Source organism: Colobus angolensis, unplaced genomic scaffold, assembly GCF_000951035.1.
Source record: "Colobus angolensis palliatus isolate OR3802 unplaced genomic scaffold, Cang.pa_1.0 Scaffold17, whole genome shotgun sequence".
NCBI classification, from domain to species: Eukaryota; Metazoa; Chordata; class Mammalia; order Primates; family Cercopithecidae; genus Colobus; species Colobus angolensis.
Genome location: NW_012114821.1, coordinates 15,539,007 through 15,563,296, shown reverse-complemented (window position 1 = coordinate 15,563,296; position 24,290 = coordinate 15,539,007). Strand labels below are relative to the sequence as shown.

The following is a 24,290-nucleotide window of genomic DNA, read 5'->3' as shown; positions in this document are numbered from 1 at the left end:
AAAAAAAAAAAAAAAAAAAAAAAAAAAAAAGATTAGAGCAGAATAAATAGAAAAACAATAGAAAAGGTAATAAAACTGAGGGATTTTTTGAAAAAAATTAAAAATTGACAACCCCTTAGCTAGACAAACCAAGAAAGAAGAACTCCAATAAACAAATTTATAGTTAAAAGGAGACATACAAATGATGCCACAGAAATAAAAAAGATCATGAGAGCCTATTATCAACAATTATATATCAACAAACTGGGGCATCTAAGAGAAATGGATAAATTCCTAGAAACATATGGCATATTGAGATTGACTCATGAAGAAACAGAAAATATAAACATATCATTAACAAGTAAGGTAATTGAATCAGTAATCAAAAAGCTCCCAAAAAACATGCCCATGACCAAATGCCTTCACTGGTGAATTCTACTAGACATTTAAAGAAGATTACATCAATGCTGCTCAAACCAAAAAATTGAAGAGGAAAGAATAATTCAGATTCATTGTGCAAGGCCAGCATTACCCTAATACCAAAGCCAGATAAGGACATTACAACAAGTAAAGAAAATTACAGGCCAATATATCTGATAAACATAGATGCAAAAGTCCTTAACAAAATTTTAGCAAACCAAATTTAACAGCACATTAAAAGGATCATACACCATAATCAAATGGAATTTATCCCTGGAATGAAAGGATATTTCAACACATGCAAATCAATAAATACAATACAACATATTAACATAATCAAGGACAAAAACCATATGATCATCTCAGTAGATGTAGAAAAAGCATTTGATGAAATTTATCATCCTGTCATGATAAAAACTCTCAGCAAATGAGATATAGAAGAAATGTACTTTAACATAATGAAGGCTATACATGGTCATAATAAAGTCCACAGCTAACATTATGCTCAATGTTGAAAAGCTTTTCCTTTAAAATAAGGAACAAAACAAGAATGTCTACCCTCACCACTTCTCTTCAGTATGGCACTGGAAATGCTAGCCAGTGAAATTAGAGAAAAATAAATAAATAAAAGGCACCTAAATAGGAAAGAAAGAAGTAAAAGTGGCTGGGCATGGTGGCTCAAGCCTGTAATCCCAGCACTTTGGGAGGCCGAGATGGGCGGATCACGAGGTCAGCAGATCGAGACCATCCTGACTAACATAGTGAAACCCTGTCTCTACTAAAAAATACAAAAAACTAGCAGGGCGAGGTGGCGGGCACCTGTAGTCCCAGCTACTCGGGAGGCTGAGGCAGGAGAATGGCGTGAACCCGGGAGGCGGAGCTTGTAGTGAGCTGAGATCTGGCCACTGCACTCCAGCCTGGGTGAAAAGGCGAGCCCCCATTTAAAAAAAAAAAAAAAAAAAGAAAGAAGTAAAATTGTCTCTGTTTACAGATGATATTATCTTATACATTGAAAATCCTAAAAACTTCATTTTAAAAATATTAGAACTAATAAATAAATGCAGTCAAGTTGCGGGATACAAAATCAACATTGAAAATCAGTTGTATTTCTATAAATTAACAATGAACTATCTTTAAAAATCAATTTATAGGCTGGACATGGTGGCTCTCGCCTGTAATCCCAGCTCTTTGGGGGGCTGAGGCAGGTGGATCACCTGAGGCCAGGAGTTCGATACTAGCCTGGCCAACATGGCAAAACCCCATCTCTACTGAAAGTACAAAACATTAACTGGGCATTGTGGCAGGCACCTGTAATCGCAGCTACTTGGGAGGCTGAGGCAGGAGAATTGCTTGAACCCGGGAGGCAGAGGTTGCAGTGAGTCAAGATCATGCCATTGCACTCCAGCCTGGGTGACAGAGTGAGACTCTGTCTAAAAAAAAAAAAAATCCATTTATAATAGAATCAAAAATAATAAAATACTTGTGAATACATTTCACCAAGGAGGCGAAAGGTCTATATACTGAAAACTACAAAATTGATTAAAGAAGACAAAAATAAACAGCAAAATTTTTGTGCTCATGGATAAGAAGAATTCATATTATTAAAATGTCATACTACTCAAAGCAATTTATAGATTTAATGCAATTCTTATCAAAATACCAACAACAATCTTCACAGAAATAGAAAAAATAATCCTAAAACTCTTATGGAAAGACCCAGAATAGGTAAAGCAATCTCAAGAAAAAACAAAGCTAGACACCCCATACTTCCTGATTTCAAAGTATATTACAAAGCTACAGAAGTTAAAACTTACAGCACTTGCATAAAAACAGACATATAAACTAGTGGAATCGAGTAGAGGGCCAAGAAATAAACTCATATGTGTATGATCAATTAATATTTGACAAGCATGACAAGAATAGACAGTGGGATAAAGGATAGTGTCTTCAAAAAATGGTGTTGAGAAAACTGGATATTCATATACAAAAGACTGAAACTGGGTCCTTACCTTATACACAAAGATCAACTCCAAGTAGATTAGAAATCTAAATATACGATACAGAACCTTAAAACATTTTTAGAAGAAAATACAGGGGGAAAGGTCCTCAAGATTGGTTATAGCAACAATTTGTTTGACATGACACCAAAAGCACCAGCAGCTAAAAAAAGAAAAGTGGTATTCAGCAAACTAAAAAGCTTCTGCACAGCAAAGGAAACAATCAACAGGGTGAAAATGCAACCTACAAAATGATCAAAAATATTTGCAAACCTGATAATGGGTTAATATCTAAAATATATAAAGAATTCATATAGCTAAATTGCAAAAACAAAAACAAAAATCTTGATCTAAAAAATGGGCAAAGGACCTAAATAGATATTTTCTCCAAAAAAAGATATACAAATAAGCTAACAGGCACATGAAATGGTGCTCAAAATTACTTATCAGGGACATACAAATCAAAACCACAATGAGACAAAACTTCGCATTTGTTAGGATGGCTTTTAACAAAAAGATAAGTGTTGGCAAAGATGTGAATTAAAGGAAATCTTTGTATGCTATTAGTTGGAATATAATTGATATAGCCATATGGAAAACAGTATGTTGGTTCTTCAAAAAACTAAAACTAGAACTGCCATATGATCCAGCAATCCCATTTCTGGGTATACAGCCAATGAAAACTAAATCAGTAGTTCAAAGACATATCTGCACTTCTATGTTCATTGCAGCATTATTCACAAAAACCAAGACACCAAAACCACCTAAGTGCCTGTCAGCAGATGAATGGAAAAAGAAATCATGGTATGTGTGTACAGTGGAATATTATTCAGCCATAAAAAAGGAAGAAACCCTGCTATTTGCAACAACATGGATAAACCTTGATGGCTTTATGCTAAATAAAAGTCAAACAGAGAAATACAAATACTGTATAATCTCACATATATGTGGAACCTGTAAAAGTCAAACTTATAGAAACAAAATATAGGCCTGGCGCGGTGGCTCAAGCCTGTAATCCCAGCAGTTTGGGAGGCCGAGACAGGCAGATCACGAGGTCAAGAGATCGAGACCATCCTGGCTAATACAGTGAAACCCCGTCTCTACTAAAAAATACAAAAAATTAGCCGGGCGAGGTGGCGGGCGCCTGTAATCCCAGCAACTCGGGAGGCTGAGGCAGGAGAATGGCGTAAACCCGGGAGGTGGAGCTTGCAGTGAGCTGAGATCCCGCCACTGTACTCCAGCCGGGGTGACAGAGTGAGACTCCGTCTCAAAAAAAAAAAAAAAAAGAAACAAAATATAATGGTGGTTAGCAGGGGTTAGGAAGTCAGGGAAATGGGGGGACATTCGTCAAAGGGAACACAGAGTAACAATACTGTATTGTATATTTGAAATTTGCTGAAAGTAGATATTAAATGTTCTCACCACAAAAAAAAAAAAAGATAACTAGGTGAAGTAATAAATATGTTAACTGCCTTTATTGTGGTGTTTTCACAATATATACATACATCAAATCATCAAATTGTACACCTTAAATTCACACAATTTTATGTGTCAACTATATCTCAATAGAGCTGAAAAAAATAAAAATAAATCCCAAGACAGTAATGTACATGTTATTTAAATAAACAGTTTTAGAGTCTTTGTCTCACTTAAATTAATACTTTGTTAATTTATTTTTTATTGCTTATTTTCTTACTCCCTGCCCATCCCTTGTCTCCACTAAATGTAAGCTGCTTTATGACAGGTATTTACATCTGTCTTGTTTTCATTCTATCCCCAGTGAATAACAACACAGTAGTGGGTAGTTACTGCTCTAATAAGTATTTGTTAGGTAACTAATAGCTATTACTTGAGTAAAGGAAGGTATGAATACTTAAAAAGAGTAGCAAAATCTGGGATGTCATCATCTTGATTTTCATTCCTGCAACAAGACTTGCTGATGTATTTTTGTGTTCAAGGATAGCACCCCCTGGGATACTGATGATCCATCCCCTTCCTCTTCCACGGCCTCACCTTTTTTGAAAGTCTTCCAGGTTTGGAGATGGGATGGTAACAATTTGAAATTCAAGGGAGCATCCATGGTCCACAGAGGCCTCCCCTGACACACTCACTTCTACACCAACATTCACACTCACATCAGCCTTATGTTTCTGGATCACAATGTCACTGAAGTGGAATGGTCCTGTCACAACACTTTCTGGGAAAGAAAAGATGACCATAGGTTTAGCCAAGAATTCATTCAAGAATTCAAAAGTTCAGCCAAGAACAGCTGGTGAGCAGAATGAAATCACAAAGACCTATTTTGCCCCAACCCTCCCACTCATTTAAAACTCTGTTGAAAACTAACTAATCAACTAAATGTAAATTACTACAGACAGAAAATGTTTAAATGTTTAAAGGGGCACTGTGTGACAGAGATAAAATCTTCACCCTGAGAAATAGTGGTGTCAAATGTTCAGTGTCCAGAAGACCCCTGGGATCATCCTTCTATGCACACTGTCTCCTCTGCAGCAGGCACAGCACCCAGCCGCAGAGGGCAGCACACAGGGTCTGAAAATGTTTGGGATGTGGAGCCAGACAGACCTGGGTTTGGATCGCAGTTCTACCAGTTCCCAGGGACGTAACTGTTTTTTGTTTGGTGGTGGTTGTTGTTTTGAGACAAAGTCTCACTCTGTCATCCAGGCTGGAGTGCATTGGTGCAGTCTCAGCTCACTGCAACCTCCACCTTCTGGGCTCAAGCAATTATTGAGTCTCAGCCTCCCGAGTATATGAGAGTACAAGAATGCACCACCCTGTCTGGGTTTCGGCATGTTGACCAGACTGATCTCGAACTCCTGGCCTCAAGTGATCTGCCCGCCTCAGTCTCCCAAAGTGCTGGGATTATAGGCATGAGCCACAGTGCCCAGCCCCCAGGTACCTAACTTTGAACAGACAATTGTATAACCTTCTGTTTACTCTTATGTAAAATGGGGATAATATCCTCATGAGCCTGATGCAAATATTAAATGACCTAATGAATGCCTACATCCAGATAATTAGTAGGATTCTCAATTTGTCTTTGTTTCTTGCCCCTTGTCTACAGGCAAGGCTAGTCCTGAAAGTTCCTTTCTAGGTGCTCAGTTATTTTTGGATGCTGGGCCATCTTTTTCTGACCACCCATGTTTTTCACCCCTCACCTCCTAGGCCTCTGGCTGACAATACCTGGGACTGAAGAACTTGGCTCCAGGATATCATTGAGGGAGAATTCAACTGGAATATAGTCAGATTGTCCCCAAATAGATGAACGAGAATCCTTCTTCTTTCGTAATATAACAAACTGACGTAATTTGGTGGCATTCAGTAGGTATTTGACAGGTGTCAGTTCTTTGCTTCCAATCTCTTTGACCAAATTTTTGCTAATGCGTTCAAACATGGAGGGCATGTTGCTAGGAGGAGATGAAAGGAGAGCATCAGTTGGGAAAGGAAGAAAATGGTTAAACTCTCACCAATTATTGATATTTCCCCTAAAGGAAAAGATCTACATATGAGATTAGCAGGTCTTAACTTAAAATAGTGACTAGATTATAACTTTCTCAACTTTGAGTTCATTTTTTTGTTGTTTTTGAGACAGAGTCTTGCCATGTTGCCCAGACTGGTCTTGAACTCTTGGGCTTAAGTGATTCTCCCACCTCAGCCTACCTAGCATCTGGGATTATAGGCACACACCACCACACCTGGCTTCCAACTTTGGGCTTCTAAAGACAATTTGGGTTTCTGACAGAGGCACTGCTGTGAAATTCATTGCCCCTTATGGTTAGAGTAGGAAATCCTGGGTATCTCCTCACCTCTAACCCAGGAATACTCTAAATAACAAGAAGGAAGGGCTCAATACTGTCATCAACTAAAGGGCCAGAGGGAAGGCGGGGTTTATGTTAAGATGATATGAGTAGTGGTAGAGAATATGTTGGTGTTTGCAGTTTTACAGACAAAGCCACACTGAGAAGTGACAGTTGAACAATAATGTAGAGGAGGCAAGGTACAAACAATGAACATTATGTGGAGAAAAGAATTCCAGGTAGAGAAATCAGCAAGTGCAAAGATTTAGAAGCAATGCATGCCTGGAATATGTGAGGTGGAAAGGAAAGAAGATGAGGTCAGAAGAAACTGAAGGCAAGTTGGTGAAGGCCCCTGTCGGTCATTTTCATCACTCTCTTTTACTTGAAGTGAGATTAAAAGCCTTTGGAGGGATTTGAGCACACAAGTGACATATCTGATGCATCTTTTGCAGAGAGATGTCTATGGCGGCTGGGTTGACATTAGCCTGCAGTAAGGGAGTTCAGGCAGAAGTGGGAAGTCTAGTAGGGCAGTTTTGCAATAATACAGGTAATCATTAATGACAGGGCAGGCCAGGGCATTGCACTCAAAGTAATGAGAAATGATCAGGTCCTAGTCTACACTGAAGGTAAAAACAACATATAAGAAAAGGATGGTTTGCAGAGGATCGTTCCAAGATGGCCGAATAACAACAGTTCCAGTCTGCAACTCCCAGCGTGATTGATGCAGAAGACAGGTGATTTCTGCATTTCCAACTGAGGTACCTGGTTCATCTCACTGGGACTGGTTGCATAGTAGGTGCAGTCCACGGAGGGTGAGCCCAAGCAGGGCAGGGTGTTGCCTCAACAGGGAAGTGCAAGGGGTTGGGGGATTTCCCTCTCCTAGCCAAGGGAAGCCGTGACAGACTGTACGTGGAAAATTGGGACATTCCTGCCCTAATACTGCACTTTTCCAATGGTCTTAGCAAAGAGCACACCAGGAGATTATATCCTGCGCCTGGCTCGGCAGGTCCCATGCCCACAGAGCCTTGCTCAGTGCTAGTGCAGCAGTCCAAGATTGAACTGCCAGCTGGCAGCCTGGGCTGGCGGAGGGGTGTCTCCCATTGCTGAGGCTTGAGTAGGTAAACAAAGCCACCAGGAAGCTCAAACTGGGTGGAGCCCACCGCAGCTCAACGAGGGCTGTCTGCCTCTGTAGACTCCACCTCTGGGGGAAGGGCATAGCTGAACAAAAGGGAGCAGAAACTTCTGCTGACTTAAACGTCCCTGACTGACAGCTCTGAATAGAGCAGTGGTTATCCCAGCACAGAGTTTGAGCTCTGAGGACAGATAGACTGCCTCCTCAAGGGAGTCCCTGACCCCCGTGTAGCCTAACTGGGAGACGTCTGCCAGTAGGGTCCGACTGACACCTCATACAGCTGGGTGCCCCTCTGAGACGAAGCTTCCAGAGGAAGGATCAGGCAGCAATATTTGCTGAGGCACTTTTCAAAAAAAAGACATACATGTGGCCAACAATCTTATTTTAAAAAAGCTCAACATCACTGATCATTAGAGAAATGCAAATCAAAACCACAATGAGATATCAACTGACACAAGCCTGAATGGCTATTAATAAAAGTCAAAAAATAACAGATGCTGGCAAGGTTGTGGAGAAAAAGGGATGCTCATACACTGTTGATGGGAATGTAAATCAGTTCAACCATTGTGAAAGACAATTTGGTGATTCCTCAAAGTCCTAAAGACAGAAATACCATCTGACCCAGCAAGGTCATTACTGGGTATATACCCAAAAGAATAGATATCATTTTATAATAAAGACACATACTTGCATATGTTCATTGCAGCACTATTCACAATAGCAAAGACATGGAATAAACCTAAATACCCATCAATTGTGGACTGGATAAAGAAAATGTGGTACATATACCTCATGGGACACTATGTAGCCAAAAAAAGAACAAGATCAAGGACAGCTCCCAGTGGAGCTGGCGGCCATTATCCTTAATAAACTAACACAGAAACAGAAAACCAAATACCACATGTTTTCACTTATAAGTGGGAGCTAAATGATGAGAACACATAGACTCATGGAGGGGACCAACGCACACTGGGGCCTACTGGAAGGTAGAGGATGGAGGATGGGAGGAGGGAGAGGATCAGGAAAAATAACAAATGGATACTAGGCTTAATACCTTGGTGACAAAATAATTTGTACAACAAACTCCCATGATACAAGTTTACCTATATAACAAACCTACACATGTACCCCTGAACTTAAAATAAAAGTATAGAAAAAGAAAATATATATATAATTTAAAAAAGAAAGAAAGAAAATGTAAGTCTCTAGTCCAGGAAGCCTATAAGGAAAACTATTTTTCAATTCTGCAATAAAATGTAATTTTGAATTAAAAAAAAAAAAAAGACTATTCAGGAAAACATAACCTTACCAAATAGACTAAATAAGGCATCAGGGACCAATCCCAGAGAGACAGAGATATGTAATCATTCAAACAAAGAATTCAAAGTAGCTGTTTTGAGGACACTCAAAAGAATTCAAGATAACACATAAAAGGAATTCAGAATTCTATCAGATACATTTTTTAAGGAAATTGATATAATTAAAAAGAAGCAGAAATTCTGGAGTTGAAAAATACATTGACCTACAGGAGAATGCATCAGCATCTCTTAATAACAGAATTGATCAAACAGAAGGAAGAATTAATGATCTTGAAAAGAGGCTATTTGAAAATATATAGTCAAAGGAGACAAAAGAAAAAAGAAAGAAGCATGCTACAAGATGTAGAAAATAGCCTCAAAAGGGCAAATCTAAGAGTTATTGGCCTTAAAGAGAAGATTGAGAAAGAGATAAGTGTAGAAGGTTTATGCAAAGGGAGAACTTCCCAAACCCAGAGTAAGATACCAATATTCAAGTACAAGGTACAAGAAGGTAACACAACACACAGCTAATTTAACCCAAAGAAGACTACCTCAGATATTTGATAATCAAACTCCCAAATATCAAGTATAAACTAAGAATTCTAAAATGGCAAAAGAAAAGAAAACATAGCAAACAAAAAAATTCCAATACATCTAGTATCAGACTTTTCACTGGAAACCTTACAGGCCAAGAGACAGTGGCATGACATATTTAATATGCTGAAGGGAAAAAAAAACTTTTACCTTAGATAGTATATCTGGCAAAAAATATGCTTCAAGGATGAAGGAGAAATAAAGACCTTCCTAGACAGACAAAAACTGAGAGAGTTCATCAACACCAAACCTGTCTCAGTCGGAAAGAAAAGGATGTTAATGAGCAAGAAGAAATCATCTGAAGGTACAAAATTCAAAGGTAGTAGGAAGCACACAGAAAAACACATAATATTGTAACACTGTAATTGTGGTGTGTAAACTACTCTTATCTTAAGTAGAAAGGCCAAATGATAAACCAATCAAAAACAACTACAACTTTCAAGACATAGTACCATAGGACATAAAGAGAAACAACAAACAGTTAAAAAGCAGGGAGACAAAGTTAAAGTGTAGAGTTTTTATTAGTTTTCTTTTTGTGTTTGTTTGTTTATGCAATCACTATTAAGTTGTCATTCATTTAAAATAATGAGTTATAAGATAGCATTTGCAAGCCTCATAGTAATTTCAAATCTAAAAACATACAATGAATAAGCAAAAAATGAAAAGCAAGAAATTAAAATATGCCATCAGTGAAAATTACCTTCACTAAAAGGAAGAGGAAAATGAAGAAGAAACAGAAGATCACAAAACAACCAGAAAACAAAAAATAAAATACCAAAAGTCCTCACTTATTAGTAATAACATTAAATGTAAATGAACTAAACTGTCCAATCTAAAGACATAGAGTGATTGAATTAATTAAAAAAACAAGACCCAATGATCTGCTACCTACAAGAAATACACTTCTCCTATAAAGATACACATGGAATAAAAACATAAGAATGGAAAATATATTTGTGACAACAGAAACCAAAAAAGAGCAGGAATAGCTATACTTATATCAGACAAAATAGATTTAGATTCAGATTAGAGCTAAAGCGGTAGATCCCAATACAATAATAGCTAGAGACTTCAACACCTCGCTTTCAGCATTGGACAGATCTCCCAGACAGAAAATCAGCAAGGAAACATTGGACTCAATCTGTACTACAGAACAAATGAACCTAATAGGTATTTACAGAACATTTTATCCAATGGATGCAGAATACACGTTTTTTGTTCTCATCACATGGATCATTCTCAAGAGTGGATCATATTTTAGGTCACAGAACTAGTCTTAAAACACTCAAAAAGTTGAAATAATATAATGTATCTTCTCTGAATACGATGGAATAAAACTAGAAATCAATAATAGGAATTTTAGAAATTATACAAACACATGGAAAGTAAACAATACGCTCCTGAATGACTGATGGGCCAATGAAGAAATTGATGAGGAAATCGAAACATTTCTTGAAACAAATGATAATGCAAACATACCAAAACCCATGGGATACAGCAAAAGCAGTACAAAGAGGGAAATTTATAGCTATAAGTGTCTACATCAAAACAGAAGAAAAACTTCAAATAAATAACCTAATGATGCATTTTAAAGAACTAGAAAACCAAGAGCAGACCAAACCCAAAATTAGTAGAAAATAACAAACAATAATGATAGAGCAGAAATAAAGTTAAAATGAAGAAAACGATATAAAAGATGAATGAAATGAAAGTTGCTATGTTGAAAAGACAAACAAAATAGACAAATCTTTAGGCAGACTAAGAAAAAAGAGAGAAGGCCCAAATAAATAAAAACATAGATGAAAAAGAAAACATTATAACTGATACTACAGGAATTCAAAGGATTATTGGTGGCTACTATGAGCAAATATATACCAATAAATTGGAAAATCCAGAGGAAACTGATAAATTCCCAGAAACATAGAGCCTACCAAGATTGAACCTTGAAGAAATCCAAAACCTGAACATATCAATCACAGTTAATGAGAGCAAGGCCGTAATAAAAAGTCTCCCAGTAAATAAAAGCCTGGGACCCAATGAATTCAATGCTGAATTCTACCAAACATTTAAAGAAGGGCTAATACCAATCCTATTCAAACTATTTTTAAAAATAGACAAAGAGGGAATACTTACAAACTCATTTTATGAGGCCAATATTACCCTAATAAAAAACAAGACAAAGAAACTTCCAAAAAACTACAAGCCAATATCTCTGATGAATATTGATGGAAACATCCTCAACAAAATACTAGGAAACCAAATTCAACAATACATTAAAAACATCATTTATCATGACCCAGGGATGCAAGGATGGTACAACATACACAAATGAATCAATGTGATACCTTATATCAACAGAACGAAGGACAAAAACCATGTGATCATTTCCATTAATGCTGAAAAACACTTGATAAAACTCAATATCCCTTGATGATAAAATCCCTCAGAAAAGTGGGTATAGAAGGAACATACCTCAACATAATAAAAAGTCATATATGACAGACTAACTTAACGGGGAGAAGAAAAAAATAAATGGCATCCTAAGTGGAAAGGAAGAAGTCAAATTGTCCTTGTTTGTAGATGATGTGGTCTTATATTTGGAACAACCTAAAGATTCCAACAACAAAAAAACTATTAGAAGTTATAAATTCATTGGCCAGGCGCAGTGGCTCATGCCTGTAATCCCTGCACTTTGGGAGGCCAAGGTGGGTGGATCACAAAGTCAGGAGATCGAGACCATCCTGGCTAACACAGTGAAACCCCGTCTCTACTAAAAAGTAGAAAAAATTAGCCGGGCGTGGTGGCGGGTGCCTGTAGTCCCAGTTACTTGGGAGGCTGAGGCAGGAGAATGGCATGAACCTGGGAGGCAGAGCTTGGAGTGAGCCAAGATCACGCCACTGCACTCCAGCCTGGGTGACAGAGTAAGACTCCATCTCAAAAAAAAAAAGAAGTTATAAATTCATTAAAGTTACAGGATGCAAAATCAACATCCAAAAATCAGTAGCACTTCTATATGCCAACAGCAAAGAATCAGAAAAGAAAATCAAGAAAGTTATCCCATTTACAAGAGCCACAAATAAAATTAAATTCCTAGTAATTAATTTAACTGAAGAAGTGAAAAATCTCTTCAATGAAAACTATAAAACATTGATGAAAGAAACTAAAGATGACACAAAAAAATGAAAAGATATTCCATGTTCATAGATTGGAAGAATCAACATTGTTAAAATGTCCATACTATCCAAAGCAATCTTCAGATTCTATGCAAATTCCATCAAAATACCAATGACATTCTTCACAGAAAGAGAAAAAACAATCCTAAAATGTATATGGAAACACAAAAGACCCAGAATAACCAAATCTATCCTAAGCAAAAAGAGCAAAACTCAAGGAATCATATTATCTGACATCAAATTATACTATAGAGCTACAGTAACCAAAACAGCATGGTACTGGCATGAAAACAAACACATAGACCAAAGAAAAATAATCAAGCACCCAGAAATAAATCCATACACCTACAGTAAGCTCATTTTTTACCAAGGTGCCAAGAACATACATTAGAGAAAGGACAGTATCTTCAATAAATGGTGCTGGGAAAGCTGGATATTCATATGCAGAAGACTGAAACTACACCACTCTCTCTCATCATGTACAAAAATAAAATCAAAATAGATTAAAGACTTCAATCTAAAGCCTCAAACTGTGAAACTACTACAGGAAAACATTGGGGAAACTCTCTAGGACATTGGTCTAGGCAAAAATTTCTTAAGTAATACACCATAAGCACAGGTAACCAAAGCAAAAATAGACAAATTGGATCTCATCAAGTTACAAAGCTTCCTTCCAGCAAAAGGAAAAATCAGCAACAGAAAATACGACCCACAGAATGGGAGAAAATATTTGCAAACTGCCCATCTGAAAAGGGATTAATAACTAGAAAATATAAGGAGCCCACACAACTCTATAGGAAAAATATAACAATTGGATTAAAATATGGGCAAAAGAGTTGAATAAACATTTCTCAAAGGAATACATACAAATGAAAAACTCATATGAAAAGGTCCTCAACATTTTTAGTTATCAGAAAAATGTCAACCAAAACTACAATGAGATATAATCTCACCCATGTTAAAAATGGCAATCAAAACTACAATGAGATATAATCTCACCCCTGTTAAAATCTCACCCATTAATAAAAAATGCTGGAGAGAAGGTGGAGAAAAGAGAACCTTGCACCCTGTTTGTGGGAATGTAAATTAGTACAGCCACTATGGAGAACAGTTTGGACCTTCCTCAAAAAGCTAAAAATAGAGCTGCCATACAACCCAGCAACCTCTCTACTGGGTATACACCCAAAAGAAAGAAAAGCAGTAAATTGAAGAGATATCTGCACTCCCATGTTTGTTGCAGCACTATTCACAATAGCCAAGATTGGGAAATAATGCAAGTGTTCATCAACAAATGAACAGTTAAACAAAATGTGGTACATATACATAACAGAGTACTACTCAACCATAAAAAAGAATGAGATCGGCTGGGCGCGGTGGCTCATGCCTGTAATCCCAGCACTTTGGGAGGCTGAGGCGGGTGGATCATCTGAGGTCAGGAGTTCAAGACCAGCCTGAACAACATGGAGAAATCCCGTCTCTACTAAAAATACAAAATTAGCCAGATGTGGTGGCACATGCCTGTAATCCCAGCTACTCTGGAGGCTGAGGCAGGAGAATCGCTTGAACCCAGGAAGTGGAGGTTGCAGTGAGCCAAGATCACACTGTTGCACTCCAGCCTGGGCAACAAGAGCAAAACTCCATCTCAAAAAAACAAAAAAAAAAGAGATCCTGTCATTTGCAACAACATAGATGGGACTAGAGGTGATTAAGTAAATAAACCAGGCACAAAAAGACAAACTTTACATGTTCTCACTTATTTATGAGAGCTAAACATTAAGACAATTGAAGTTATGGAGATAGAGAGTCAAATGATGGTTACCAGAGGCTGGGAAGGGTATTAGGGGGTGGGAGGGAGGTGGGGATGGTTAATGAGCACCAAAAAAATAGTTAGACTGAATATGATCTAGTATTTCTGAATAAGATCTAGTATTTGATAGCACAACGGAGTGACTATAGTCAATAATTGTACAGTTAAAAATAGCTAAAACAGTATAATTGTATTGTTACAATTAAGAGTATAATTGTATTGTTACAATTAAAACAAATAGGAATAGGATTTCCTAACTATAGGAATTCAGTTTTTGAACATTCTAAATATGTTCAATAATGAAGACAGTCAGAATTTTCAGCAGTTCATGTAAAAGTCCTGATGTGACCATTTCAATTCTGTCTGATATGGGCCACGTAAGAGCTCACTGGACAACAGAGAATAATAAGAACATAAGAAGTTTCTCCAAGACTGGACGTGTACAACAATGTATCAGAGATATATTCCTCAGCCTTACATGCTATCAGGAATTCTCCATTATTAAAAAGAACTTAACTTCCTTTTCAGTCAAATTATGTAGGAAAAGAAAATTCTTTGACTCATTTCACAAACCCATTCTGAACATTTTTGTCACTGATGATGGTACCTTTTCTTTTTCATCCCCGATCCCATTAGGACTTACCAGATTATATATCCTTTTGTCCTGTAGAGAAATAGCACAATTGGCCGGGCGCGGTGGCTCACGTCTGTAATCCCAGCACTTTAGGAGGCTGAGGCTGGTGGATCACAAGGTCAGGAGTCCAAGATCAGCCTGGCCAAGATGGTGAAACCCCGTCTCTACTGAAAATACAAAAATTAGCCAGGAGTGGTGGCAGGCACCTGTAATACCAGTTACTTGGGAGGCTGAGGCAGAGAACTGCTTGAACCCAGGAGGCAGAGGTTGTAGTTAGCTGTGATCGCACCACTGCCCTCCAGCCTGGGCGACTCCGTCTCAAAAGAAAAAAAAAAGAGAGAGAGAGAAATAGCACAATTGAGTGGGGCCCCTTCCAGTCTTCAGACCTCCTGCAGTCAACCAGAAATTGTCAGACAACTTCCAGGACCAGGTCAATGTGATTCTGCTCACTGTTCTCTTCTCAACAACGGGTCCCTGATTAAATTTCCAATCCTGGAAAAATAAGCACAGGGAGGGCCCTCTTCATTTCCGAAAGAGTAAGTCTGGAACCAGTTCTGGATCACAGAACCTTAGCTCTCAAGTCCTTCTCAGCCAAAAATCTGTGGAACAAAATCAAGTAGCATCTAATTATGTATCTCCTGAATCAGAATTAAAAAGGCTTCTTCAGTGTCACACCCATTTCCTTTCACATACAGAACAAGCTGAGCAAGTCTTTGATTCATGGATTCCCAGCAACTGTAGCTGTAACAACTTCTTTGGCTTGCATTCCTCTGGTATATATGCTGAATTTAGAATTCAATCATTGGACACCAGGAAAGGCAACTTCAGGAGGAGGGACAGGCACCAGTGCCAGGGCCCTGGGAAGTATCTCTGAACTGCCTACATGTGGAGCTCTGTACAACAGGAATTACTGTGCTTAATGCTTCCTCTGTATTAAGTACCATGCATGTATTATCTAAATCCATTCTTGCAACAATCTTTATTTTAAAGATAAATAAAAAGAGGATTTGTGAAAAGAATTAAAAACTTGCCTGAAACCCATGTTCTTTCCAATTACTCCCTATGGGTTTCAAGATGAAGTAAAGTGCCTATAGGAGGAGAAACTGTATAAACAGGATTGCTACACCTTTAAGTTTTGAGTAACTTCCTGGAACTGACACTCAATACAACAACATTCCTTTCAGCTGACAGTATTTCACAATGCATTTACTTTACTTTTGTTTTCTTTTAATATTCAAAAAAGTCTTATGCCTTGCCTTTCCACTATAAGAACCTGATACGCGCTTCACTTGGGACAAAGCTCAGACTGTACTTTCTGCATATCACCAGCAGACATGATGTACCAAATTAACTTTCACGTTCTATAACTTTCATTGTAAAAACTATAGACATACATAACCCTTTTGTGTACCAACATTCTACAGGCCACAACCTGCTATTGGGTAATTCAGAAGTCGGAGAAAAGTAATTTAGCTGTTTGGGAACAGTTATGTGAATCACATCAACTTACATAACAGATAAAGAAAAGCTCTCTAAAAGAAAGTGATATTTATTCAAGAATGAGCATTGCAATGGGAATATGCATGCCGTCACAAACTATGTGTGTATTCAGAGAAGGGTGAATACACAGTAAGGGAAGAAAAAAGTTTTAAAAAGAAAAATAAGAAGGATTACACAATTGTTTTGAATCAATTATCTTTGGTTACAAGGATCAGTAACAAAGGTGGCACCAGTCCAAGGTTAGACAGGCAGTTGGTGGGCAGATATCCTGGCAGAAGTATTTTTTGTTTAAGGTTGCAGTAGCCTTTGTGCGAGGCTGTGGTTTTTGGTTTTGTTTTGTCTTTAATTTTTATGGGTACATAGATTTATATACTTATTTATGGTATATATGGGATATTTTAAGACAAGCATACAATGTATAATAATCACACCAGGGTAAATGAGGTATCCATCATCTCAGAGTTTTTTTTTTTTGGTTTACAATATAATTATACTCTTTTAGTTATTTTTAAGTGTACAATTAAATTATTATTGACTATCGTCACCCTGTTGTGTTATCAGACACTAGATCTTATTCATTCTAAATTTTTTTGTACTCATTAACCGTTCCCCCTACCCCTGCACACCCACCTCACTATACTTCCCAGCCTCTTATAACCATCCTTTTATTCTCTATCTCCATAAGTTCAATTGTTTTAATTTTTAGCTTTCACAAATAAGAGAGAACATGTAAAGTTTGTCTTTCTGTGCTTGGCTTATTTCACTTAACATGATGACCTCCAGTTCTATCCATGTTGCTGCAAATGACAGGATCTCATTCTTTTTATGGCTGAATAGTACTCCATTTTGTATACTTACCATTTTTTTATTCATTCATTTGTTGATGGACACTTGGGATTGCTTCCAAATCTTGGCTATTGTGAACGGAACTGCAATAAACATGGGAGTGCAGATATCTCTTCAGTATACTGATTTCCTATTTTGGGGGTATATACTTAGCAGTGGGTTTGCTAGATCATACGATAGTTCTATTTTCAGTTTTTCTGAGGAAGGCCCAAACTGTTCTCCATAGTAGTTGTACTAATTTACATTCCCATAAACAGTGTCCAAGAGTCCCCTTTTTGCCACATCCTCTCCAGTCTGTTATTGCCTGTCTTTTGGATAAAATCCATTTTAACAGATGTGAGATGATATTTCATTGTAGTTTTGATTGACGTTTCTCTGATGATCAATAATGTCGAGCATCTTTTCATATGCGTGTTTGCCATTTGTATGTCGTCTTTTGAGAAATGTCTATTTAGAACTTTTGCCTATATTTTAATTGGTTTATTAGATTTTTTCCTATAGAGTTGTTTGAGCTCCTTGTGTGTTCTGCTTACAAATCCTTTGTCAGATGGTTAATTTGCAAATATTTTCTCCCATTCTTTGGGTTTTCTTCTTCTGTTGTTGATTGTTCTTTGCTGGAAGGAAGCTTTTTACTTTGATGTGGTTGCATTTGTCCATTTTTGCTTTGGCTGCCTGTGCTTGTGGGGTATTACTCAAGAAATGTTTGCCCATTCCAATGTCCTGGAGAGTTTCCCCAGTGTTTTATTGTAGTAGTTTCATAATTTGAGTCCTTAGATTCAATTCTTTCATCTATTTTAATTTAATTCTTGTATATAGTGAGAGATAAGGGTCTAGTTTCAGTCTTCTACATGTGGGTATCTAGTTTTTGCAACACCATTTATTGAAGAGACTGTCTTTTCCCCAATGTGTAGTCTTGGCACCTTTGTGAAAAATGAGTTCACTGTAGGTATATGGATTTGTTTCTGGGTTCTCTATTCTTTCTTTATTGGTCTATGTGTCTGTTTTTATGGCAATACCATGCTCTTTTGGTTACTATAGCCCTGTAGTATAATTTGAAGTCAAGTAATGTGATTCCTTGAGTTGTGTTCTTTTTGCTCAGGATAGTTTCGGTTATTCTGAGCCTTTTGTGTTTCCACATAAATTTTAGGATTGATTTTTCCCTTTCTGTGAAGAATGTCATTGGTAGTTTGATAGAGATTGTATAGAATCTGAAGATTGTTTTGGGTAGTATAGACATTTTAACAATATTGATTCTTCCAATCTATGAACATGGAATATCTTTCCATTTTTTGTGTCCTCTTCAATTTCTTCTATCAATGTTTTATAGTTTTCATTGAAGAGATTTTTCACTTCTTCAGTTAAATTAATTCCTAGGAAATTAATTTTATTTGTAGCTCTTGTAATTGGGATTACTTTCTTGATTTCCTTTTCCGATTCTTCGCTGTTGGCATATAGAAGTGCTACTGATTTTTGCATGTGGATTTCGTATCTGGAAACTTTCATTTATTTATCACTTCTAATAGCGTTTTTTGTTGGACTCTTTAGGTTATTCCATATTTAAGACCACATCATCCACAAACAAGGATAATTTGACTTCTTCCTTTCCAATTTGGATGCCCTTTACTTTTGTCTCTTGTCTGATTGCTCTAGCTAGGAGTTCCAGTAGTATGTTGAACAATAGTGGTAAAAGTGGACATCCTTCTTGTGTTCCCAATCTTAGAGAAAAGGCTTTCAGTTTTTCCCCATTCAGTATAATACTAGGTATGAGTCTGTAGTATATGGCTTTTATTATGTTGAAGTATGTTTCTTCTACATCCAATTTTTTAGAATTTTTATCATGAAGGGATATTGAATGTATTTATTCAAATGGTTTTTCAACACCAATAGAAATGATCATGTGGTTTTTATCCTTTATTCTATTGATATGATGTATCACATTGATTGATTTGTGTACATTGAATCATCCTTACATCCCTAGGATAAATCTCACTTGGTCTTAATGAATGATCGTTTTAATGTGTTGTTGAATTTGGTTTGCTCATGTTTTGTTGATGTTTCCATCAATATTCATCAAAGTTGTTAGCTTGTATTTTCTTTTTTTTTGATGGATCTTTGTCTGATTTTGGTATCAGGGTATTCCTGGCCTCATATAATGGGATTAGACATATTCCTGCCTCCTCTATTTTTTGAAATAGTTTGAAAGAATTGATACTAATTTGAAAAAAAATCAGGAGGGAAGTTGTTGGGTCCTGGGCTTTTTTTGCTGAGAGACTTTTTATTATAGCTTTGATCACATTACTTATTATTGGCCTACTCAGGTTTTGGATTTTTCCTGGTTCAATCTTGCTACATTGTATGTGTCTAGGAATGTAACAATTGCTTCTAGGTTTTCTGATTTATTGGCATATAGTTGCTCACAGTATCCTCTAATAGTCCTTTGAATTTCTGTGGTATCAATTGTAATATCTCATTTTTTATCTTCGATTTCATTTATTTGGGTCTTCTCTCTTTTTTTAGTTAGTCTGGCTAAAAATGGGTCAATTTTGGCGAGGTGTGGTGGCTCACACCTGTATTCCCAGCACTTTGGGAGGTCAAGGCAGGCAGATCACTTGAGGTCAGGAGTTCGAGCCCAGTATGGCCAACATGGTGAAACCCCATCTCCACTAAAAATACAAAAATTAGCTGGGCATGGTGGAGATCGAGACCATTCTGGCCAACATGGTGAAACCCCATCTCCACTAAAAATACAAAAATTAGCCAGGTGTGGTGGCACGCACCTGTAATCCCAGCTACTTAGGAGGCTGAGGCAGGAGAATCACTTGAACCTAGGAGGTGGAGGTTGCAGTGAGCTAAGATCACACCACTGCACTCCAGCCTGGGCAACAGAGCAAGACCCCATCTCAAGAAATATTAATTATAATAATAGAAAATGTGTCTATTTATCTTCTTAAAAAATCACCTTTTCATTTTTTAATCTTTTGTATTGTTTTCTTCTTTTCCATATAATCTCTTTCCAATCTGATCTTTATTATTTCATGTCTTCTACTAACTTTGGGTTGGGTTTGCACTTGTTTTTCTAGTTATTTAAGATGTATCATTAGGTAGTTATCTAAAGTTTCTCTTCTTTTTTGATGTAGGCCATTATAGCTATACATTTTTCTCTTATTACTTCTTTTACCATATCATATAGGTTTGGGTATACTGTGTTTCCATTATCATTCATTTCAAAAAATTTTTCAATTTCCTTCTTAATCTCTTTATTGACTCACTAGTCATTCAGGAGCACATTGTTTAATTTCCATGTGTTTATATAGTTTCCAAAATTCTTCTTGTTATGGATTTCTAGTTTTATTCCATTGTAGTCAGAGAAGATACTTGATATTATTTCAACTTCTTTTAATGGTTTACAACTTGTTTTGTGATCTAACATATGGTCTATTCTTGAGAATGATCAATTTGATAAGAAGAAAAACATGTATTCTGCAGCCATTGAATGATAGGTATTCTGTAAATACCTATTAGGTTCATTTGTTCTGTAGTGCAGATTAAGTCCAATGTTTCTTTGTTGAGTTTCTGTCTAGGAAATCTGTCCAATACCAAAAGTTGTGGGTTGAAGCCTCCAGCTATTATTGTACTAGGGTCTAACTCTCTCTTTGGCTCTAATAATATTTGCTTTACATATCAGGGTACTCCCGTGTTGAGTGCATATATATTTGGAATTATTATATCTCCCTGAATTGACCCCTTTGTCATTGTATACTAACCTTGTTTGTCTCTTGATACAGTATGTGTCTTGAAATCTATTTTGTCTGATATAGGATAGCTACTTCTGCTCTTTTTTGGTTTCCATTGGCATGGTATATCTTTTCCCATCCTTTATTTTCCATCTAAGTGTGTCTTTATAGATGAAGTGTGTTTCCCGAAGGCAACAGATTATTGGTGCTTGGTTTTTGTTTTTTGGGTTTTTTTGTTTTTGTTTTTGTTTTTGTTTGTTTTGTTGTTGCTGTTGTTGTTGCTGCTGCTGTTTTGAGACAGAGTCTCGCTCTGTTGCCCAGGCTGGAGTGCAGTGGTGTGATCACGGCTCACTGCAACCTCCACCTCCTGGGTTCAAGCAATTTTCCTACCTCAGCCTCCCAAGTAGCTAGGATTACAGGCTTGCACCACTACACCCGGCTAATTTTTGTATTTTTAGTAAAGACAGGGTTTCACCATGTTGGCCAGGCTAGCCTCAAACTCCTGACCTCAAGTGATCCACCCACCTCAGTCTCCCAAAGTCCTTGGATTACAGGCATGAATCACCATGCCCAGCCTTTTTGTTGTTGTTGTTGTTGTTTTTTAATCCATTCAGATAATCTACATCTTCTCACTAGGGAGTTTAGACCATTTACATTCGGTGTTATTAGTGATAAGTAAAGACTTACTCATGCCATTTTGTTATTTGTTTTCTGCTTGTTTTGTGAAATTCTGTTCCTTCTTTCCTTCCTTCATCTCTTATTTTTAGTTAAGGTGATTTTCTCTGGTGGTATGTTTTAGTTTCTTGCTTTTTTTTTTTTTTTTTTTTTGCATATCCATTGTATGTTTTTAGATTTGAAGTTACCCTGAGGCTTCCAAATACTATCTTATAACCCATTATTTTAAACTGATGACAACACTGATTGCAAAAAAAAGCAAAAATTAAACTAATAAAAACTACACACTTCAATTTTTTGTGTGTCTGTTTATGTCCTATTGTACTCTATCTTGAAAAGTTGTAGTAATTTTTGATCAGTTCATCTTTTTTCCTACTTAAGATATGAATAGTTTACACACCCCAATTACAGTTATAATATTCTGTGTTTTTATGTGTACTTACTATTACCATTGAGTTTTGTACCTTTAGATGATTTCTTCTTACTCATTAACATCCTTTTCTTTTAGATTGAAGAACTCTCTTTACTTTTTCTTGTAGGACAGGTCTGGCGTTGATGAAATCCCTCAGCTTTTGTTTTTCTGGGAAAGTTTTCATTTCTCCTTCATCCTTGAAGGATATTTTTGCTGGATATACTATTCTAGGGTAAAAGCTTTTTTCCTTCAGCACTTTTAATATGTCATGTCACTCTCTACTGGCCTGTAAGATTTCCAGTGAAAAGTCTGCTGCCAAATATATCGGAGCGCCATTGTTATTTTTCTTTTCTTTTCTCTCGCTGCTTTAGCTTTGCTTTCTTTATACTTGACCTTTGGGAGTTTGATTATGAGATGACTTAAGGTAGTCTTTTTTAGATTAAATCTGATAGGTTTTCCATAACTTTCTTGTACATGAATATTGTTACCTTTCCTAGATCTGGGAAGTTCTCTGATATCCCTTTGAGTTTTTTTTTTTTTTCATAGTTTTTGGGGAACAGGTGGTGTTTGGTTACATGAAAAAACTCTTTAGTGGTGGTTTCTGAAATTTATTAGTGATTCTTAATTTTGGTGCACCCGAAAGCAACTGCTGTTGTGTTAAAGTTTGTTTTGTCTAATATAAGAATAGCTATTTCGCTTGCTTTTGCTGTTCATTTGCATGGAATATCTTTTTGGACCCCTTTACCTTAAGTTTATGTGAGTCTTTCTGTGTTAGGTGAGTCTCTTGAAGACACCTGAGCAGTGTACACTGTACCCAATGTGTACTGTTTTGCCCCACACCCCCTCCCACCCTTCTGTATTAGTTTAGAATTATTTAATTTCCATGCATTTGCATGGTTTTGAGGGTTCCTTTTGGAGTGGATTTCCAATTTTATTCCACTGTGGTCTGAGCAAGTACTTGATATAATTTCGATTTTTCTTAAACATATTGAGACTTGTTTTGTGGCCTATCACATGGTCTATCTTGGAGAATGTTCCATGTGTTGACAAATAGAATGTATATTCTGCAGTGTTGGGTAAAATGTTCTGTAAATATCTGTTACGTCCATTTGTTCCAAGTTATAGTTTAAGTCCATTGTTTCTTTGTTGACTTTCTGTCTTGATGACCTGTCTAGTGCTGTCAGTGGAGTACTGAAGTCCCCCACTATTATTGTATTGCCTTCTATCTCATATCTTAGGTCTAGTGGTAATTATTTTATATATATGGAAGCTCCAGTGTTAGATGCATATATATTTAAGATCGTGATAATTTCCTGTTGGACTAATTATTTTACTATATAATGTCCCTCTTTGTCTTTTTTTAACTGCTGTTGCTTTAAAGTTTGTTTTGTCTGATGTAAGAATAGCTACTCCTACCCCATCTCTACTAAAAATACAAAAAATTAGCTGGGCGAGGTGGCGGGCACCTGTAGTCCCAGCTACTCAGGAAGCTGAGGCAGGAGAATGGCGTGAATCAGGGAGGCGGAGCTTGCAGTGAGCCAAGATCACACCACTACACTACAGCCTAGGCGACAGAGGGAGACTCTGTCTAAAAAAAAAAATGCACACACAGAATAGCTACTCCTGCTTGCTTTTGCTGTTCATTTGCATGGAATATCTTTTTCCACCCCTTTACCTTAAGTTTATGTGAGTCTTTATGTGTTAGGTGAGTCCACTGAAGACAGCAGATACTTGGTTAGTGAATTCTTATCCATCTGCCATTCTGTATTTTTTAAGTGAAGCATTTAGTCCATTTATACTCAACATTAGTATTGAGATGTGAGCTACTATTCTACTCATCATCCTAGTTGTTGACTGAATACCTCTTTTCTTCATTGTGTTATTGTTTTATAGGTCCTATGAGATTTATGCTTTAAAGAGGTTCTATTTTGGTATATTTTGAGGATTTGTTTCAAGATTTGGGGCTGCTTTTGGCTGTTCTTATAGTGCTGGCTTGGTAGTGGTGAGTTCTCTTAGCATTTATTTGTCTGGAAAAGACTGTATCTTTCCTTCATTTATGAAACTTAGTATCACAGGATATAAAACTCTTGGCTGGACCAGGCGCGTGGCTCACGCCTATAATCCCAGCACTTTGGGAGGCCGAGGCAGAAGGATCACCTGAGGTCAGGTGTTCAAGACCAGCCTGGTCTACACGGCAAAACCCCATCTCTACTAAAAATACAAAAATTAGCTGGGCATGGTGGTGTGTGCCTGTAATCCCAGCTACTTGGGAGG

At 37.0% G+C, this 24,290-nt stretch overlaps 1 protein-coding gene across 1 annotated transcript in view; it reads right to left on the bottom strand.

Annotated features, from left to right (window-relative positions):
- GSDMC (gasdermin C) overlaps window positions 1-15,738 on the bottom strand; it is a 39,566-nt gene extending 23,828 nt beyond the window's left edge. The window contains exons 1-3 of the mRNA XM_011938180.1: window positions 14,859-15,738; window positions 5,598-5,821; window positions 4,410-4,593 (exon numbers count right to left, since the gene is read on the bottom strand). Coding sequence (XP_011793570.1) covers window positions 4,410-4,593; window positions 5,598-5,817 — 404 coding nt within the window. The 5' untranslated portion in view covers window positions 5,818-5,821; window positions 14,859-15,738. The remainder of the gene's footprint in view (window positions 1-4,409; window positions 4,594-5,597; window positions 5,822-14,858) is intronic.
- Between the last annotated feature and the right edge of the window lie 8,552 nt (window positions 15,739-24,290).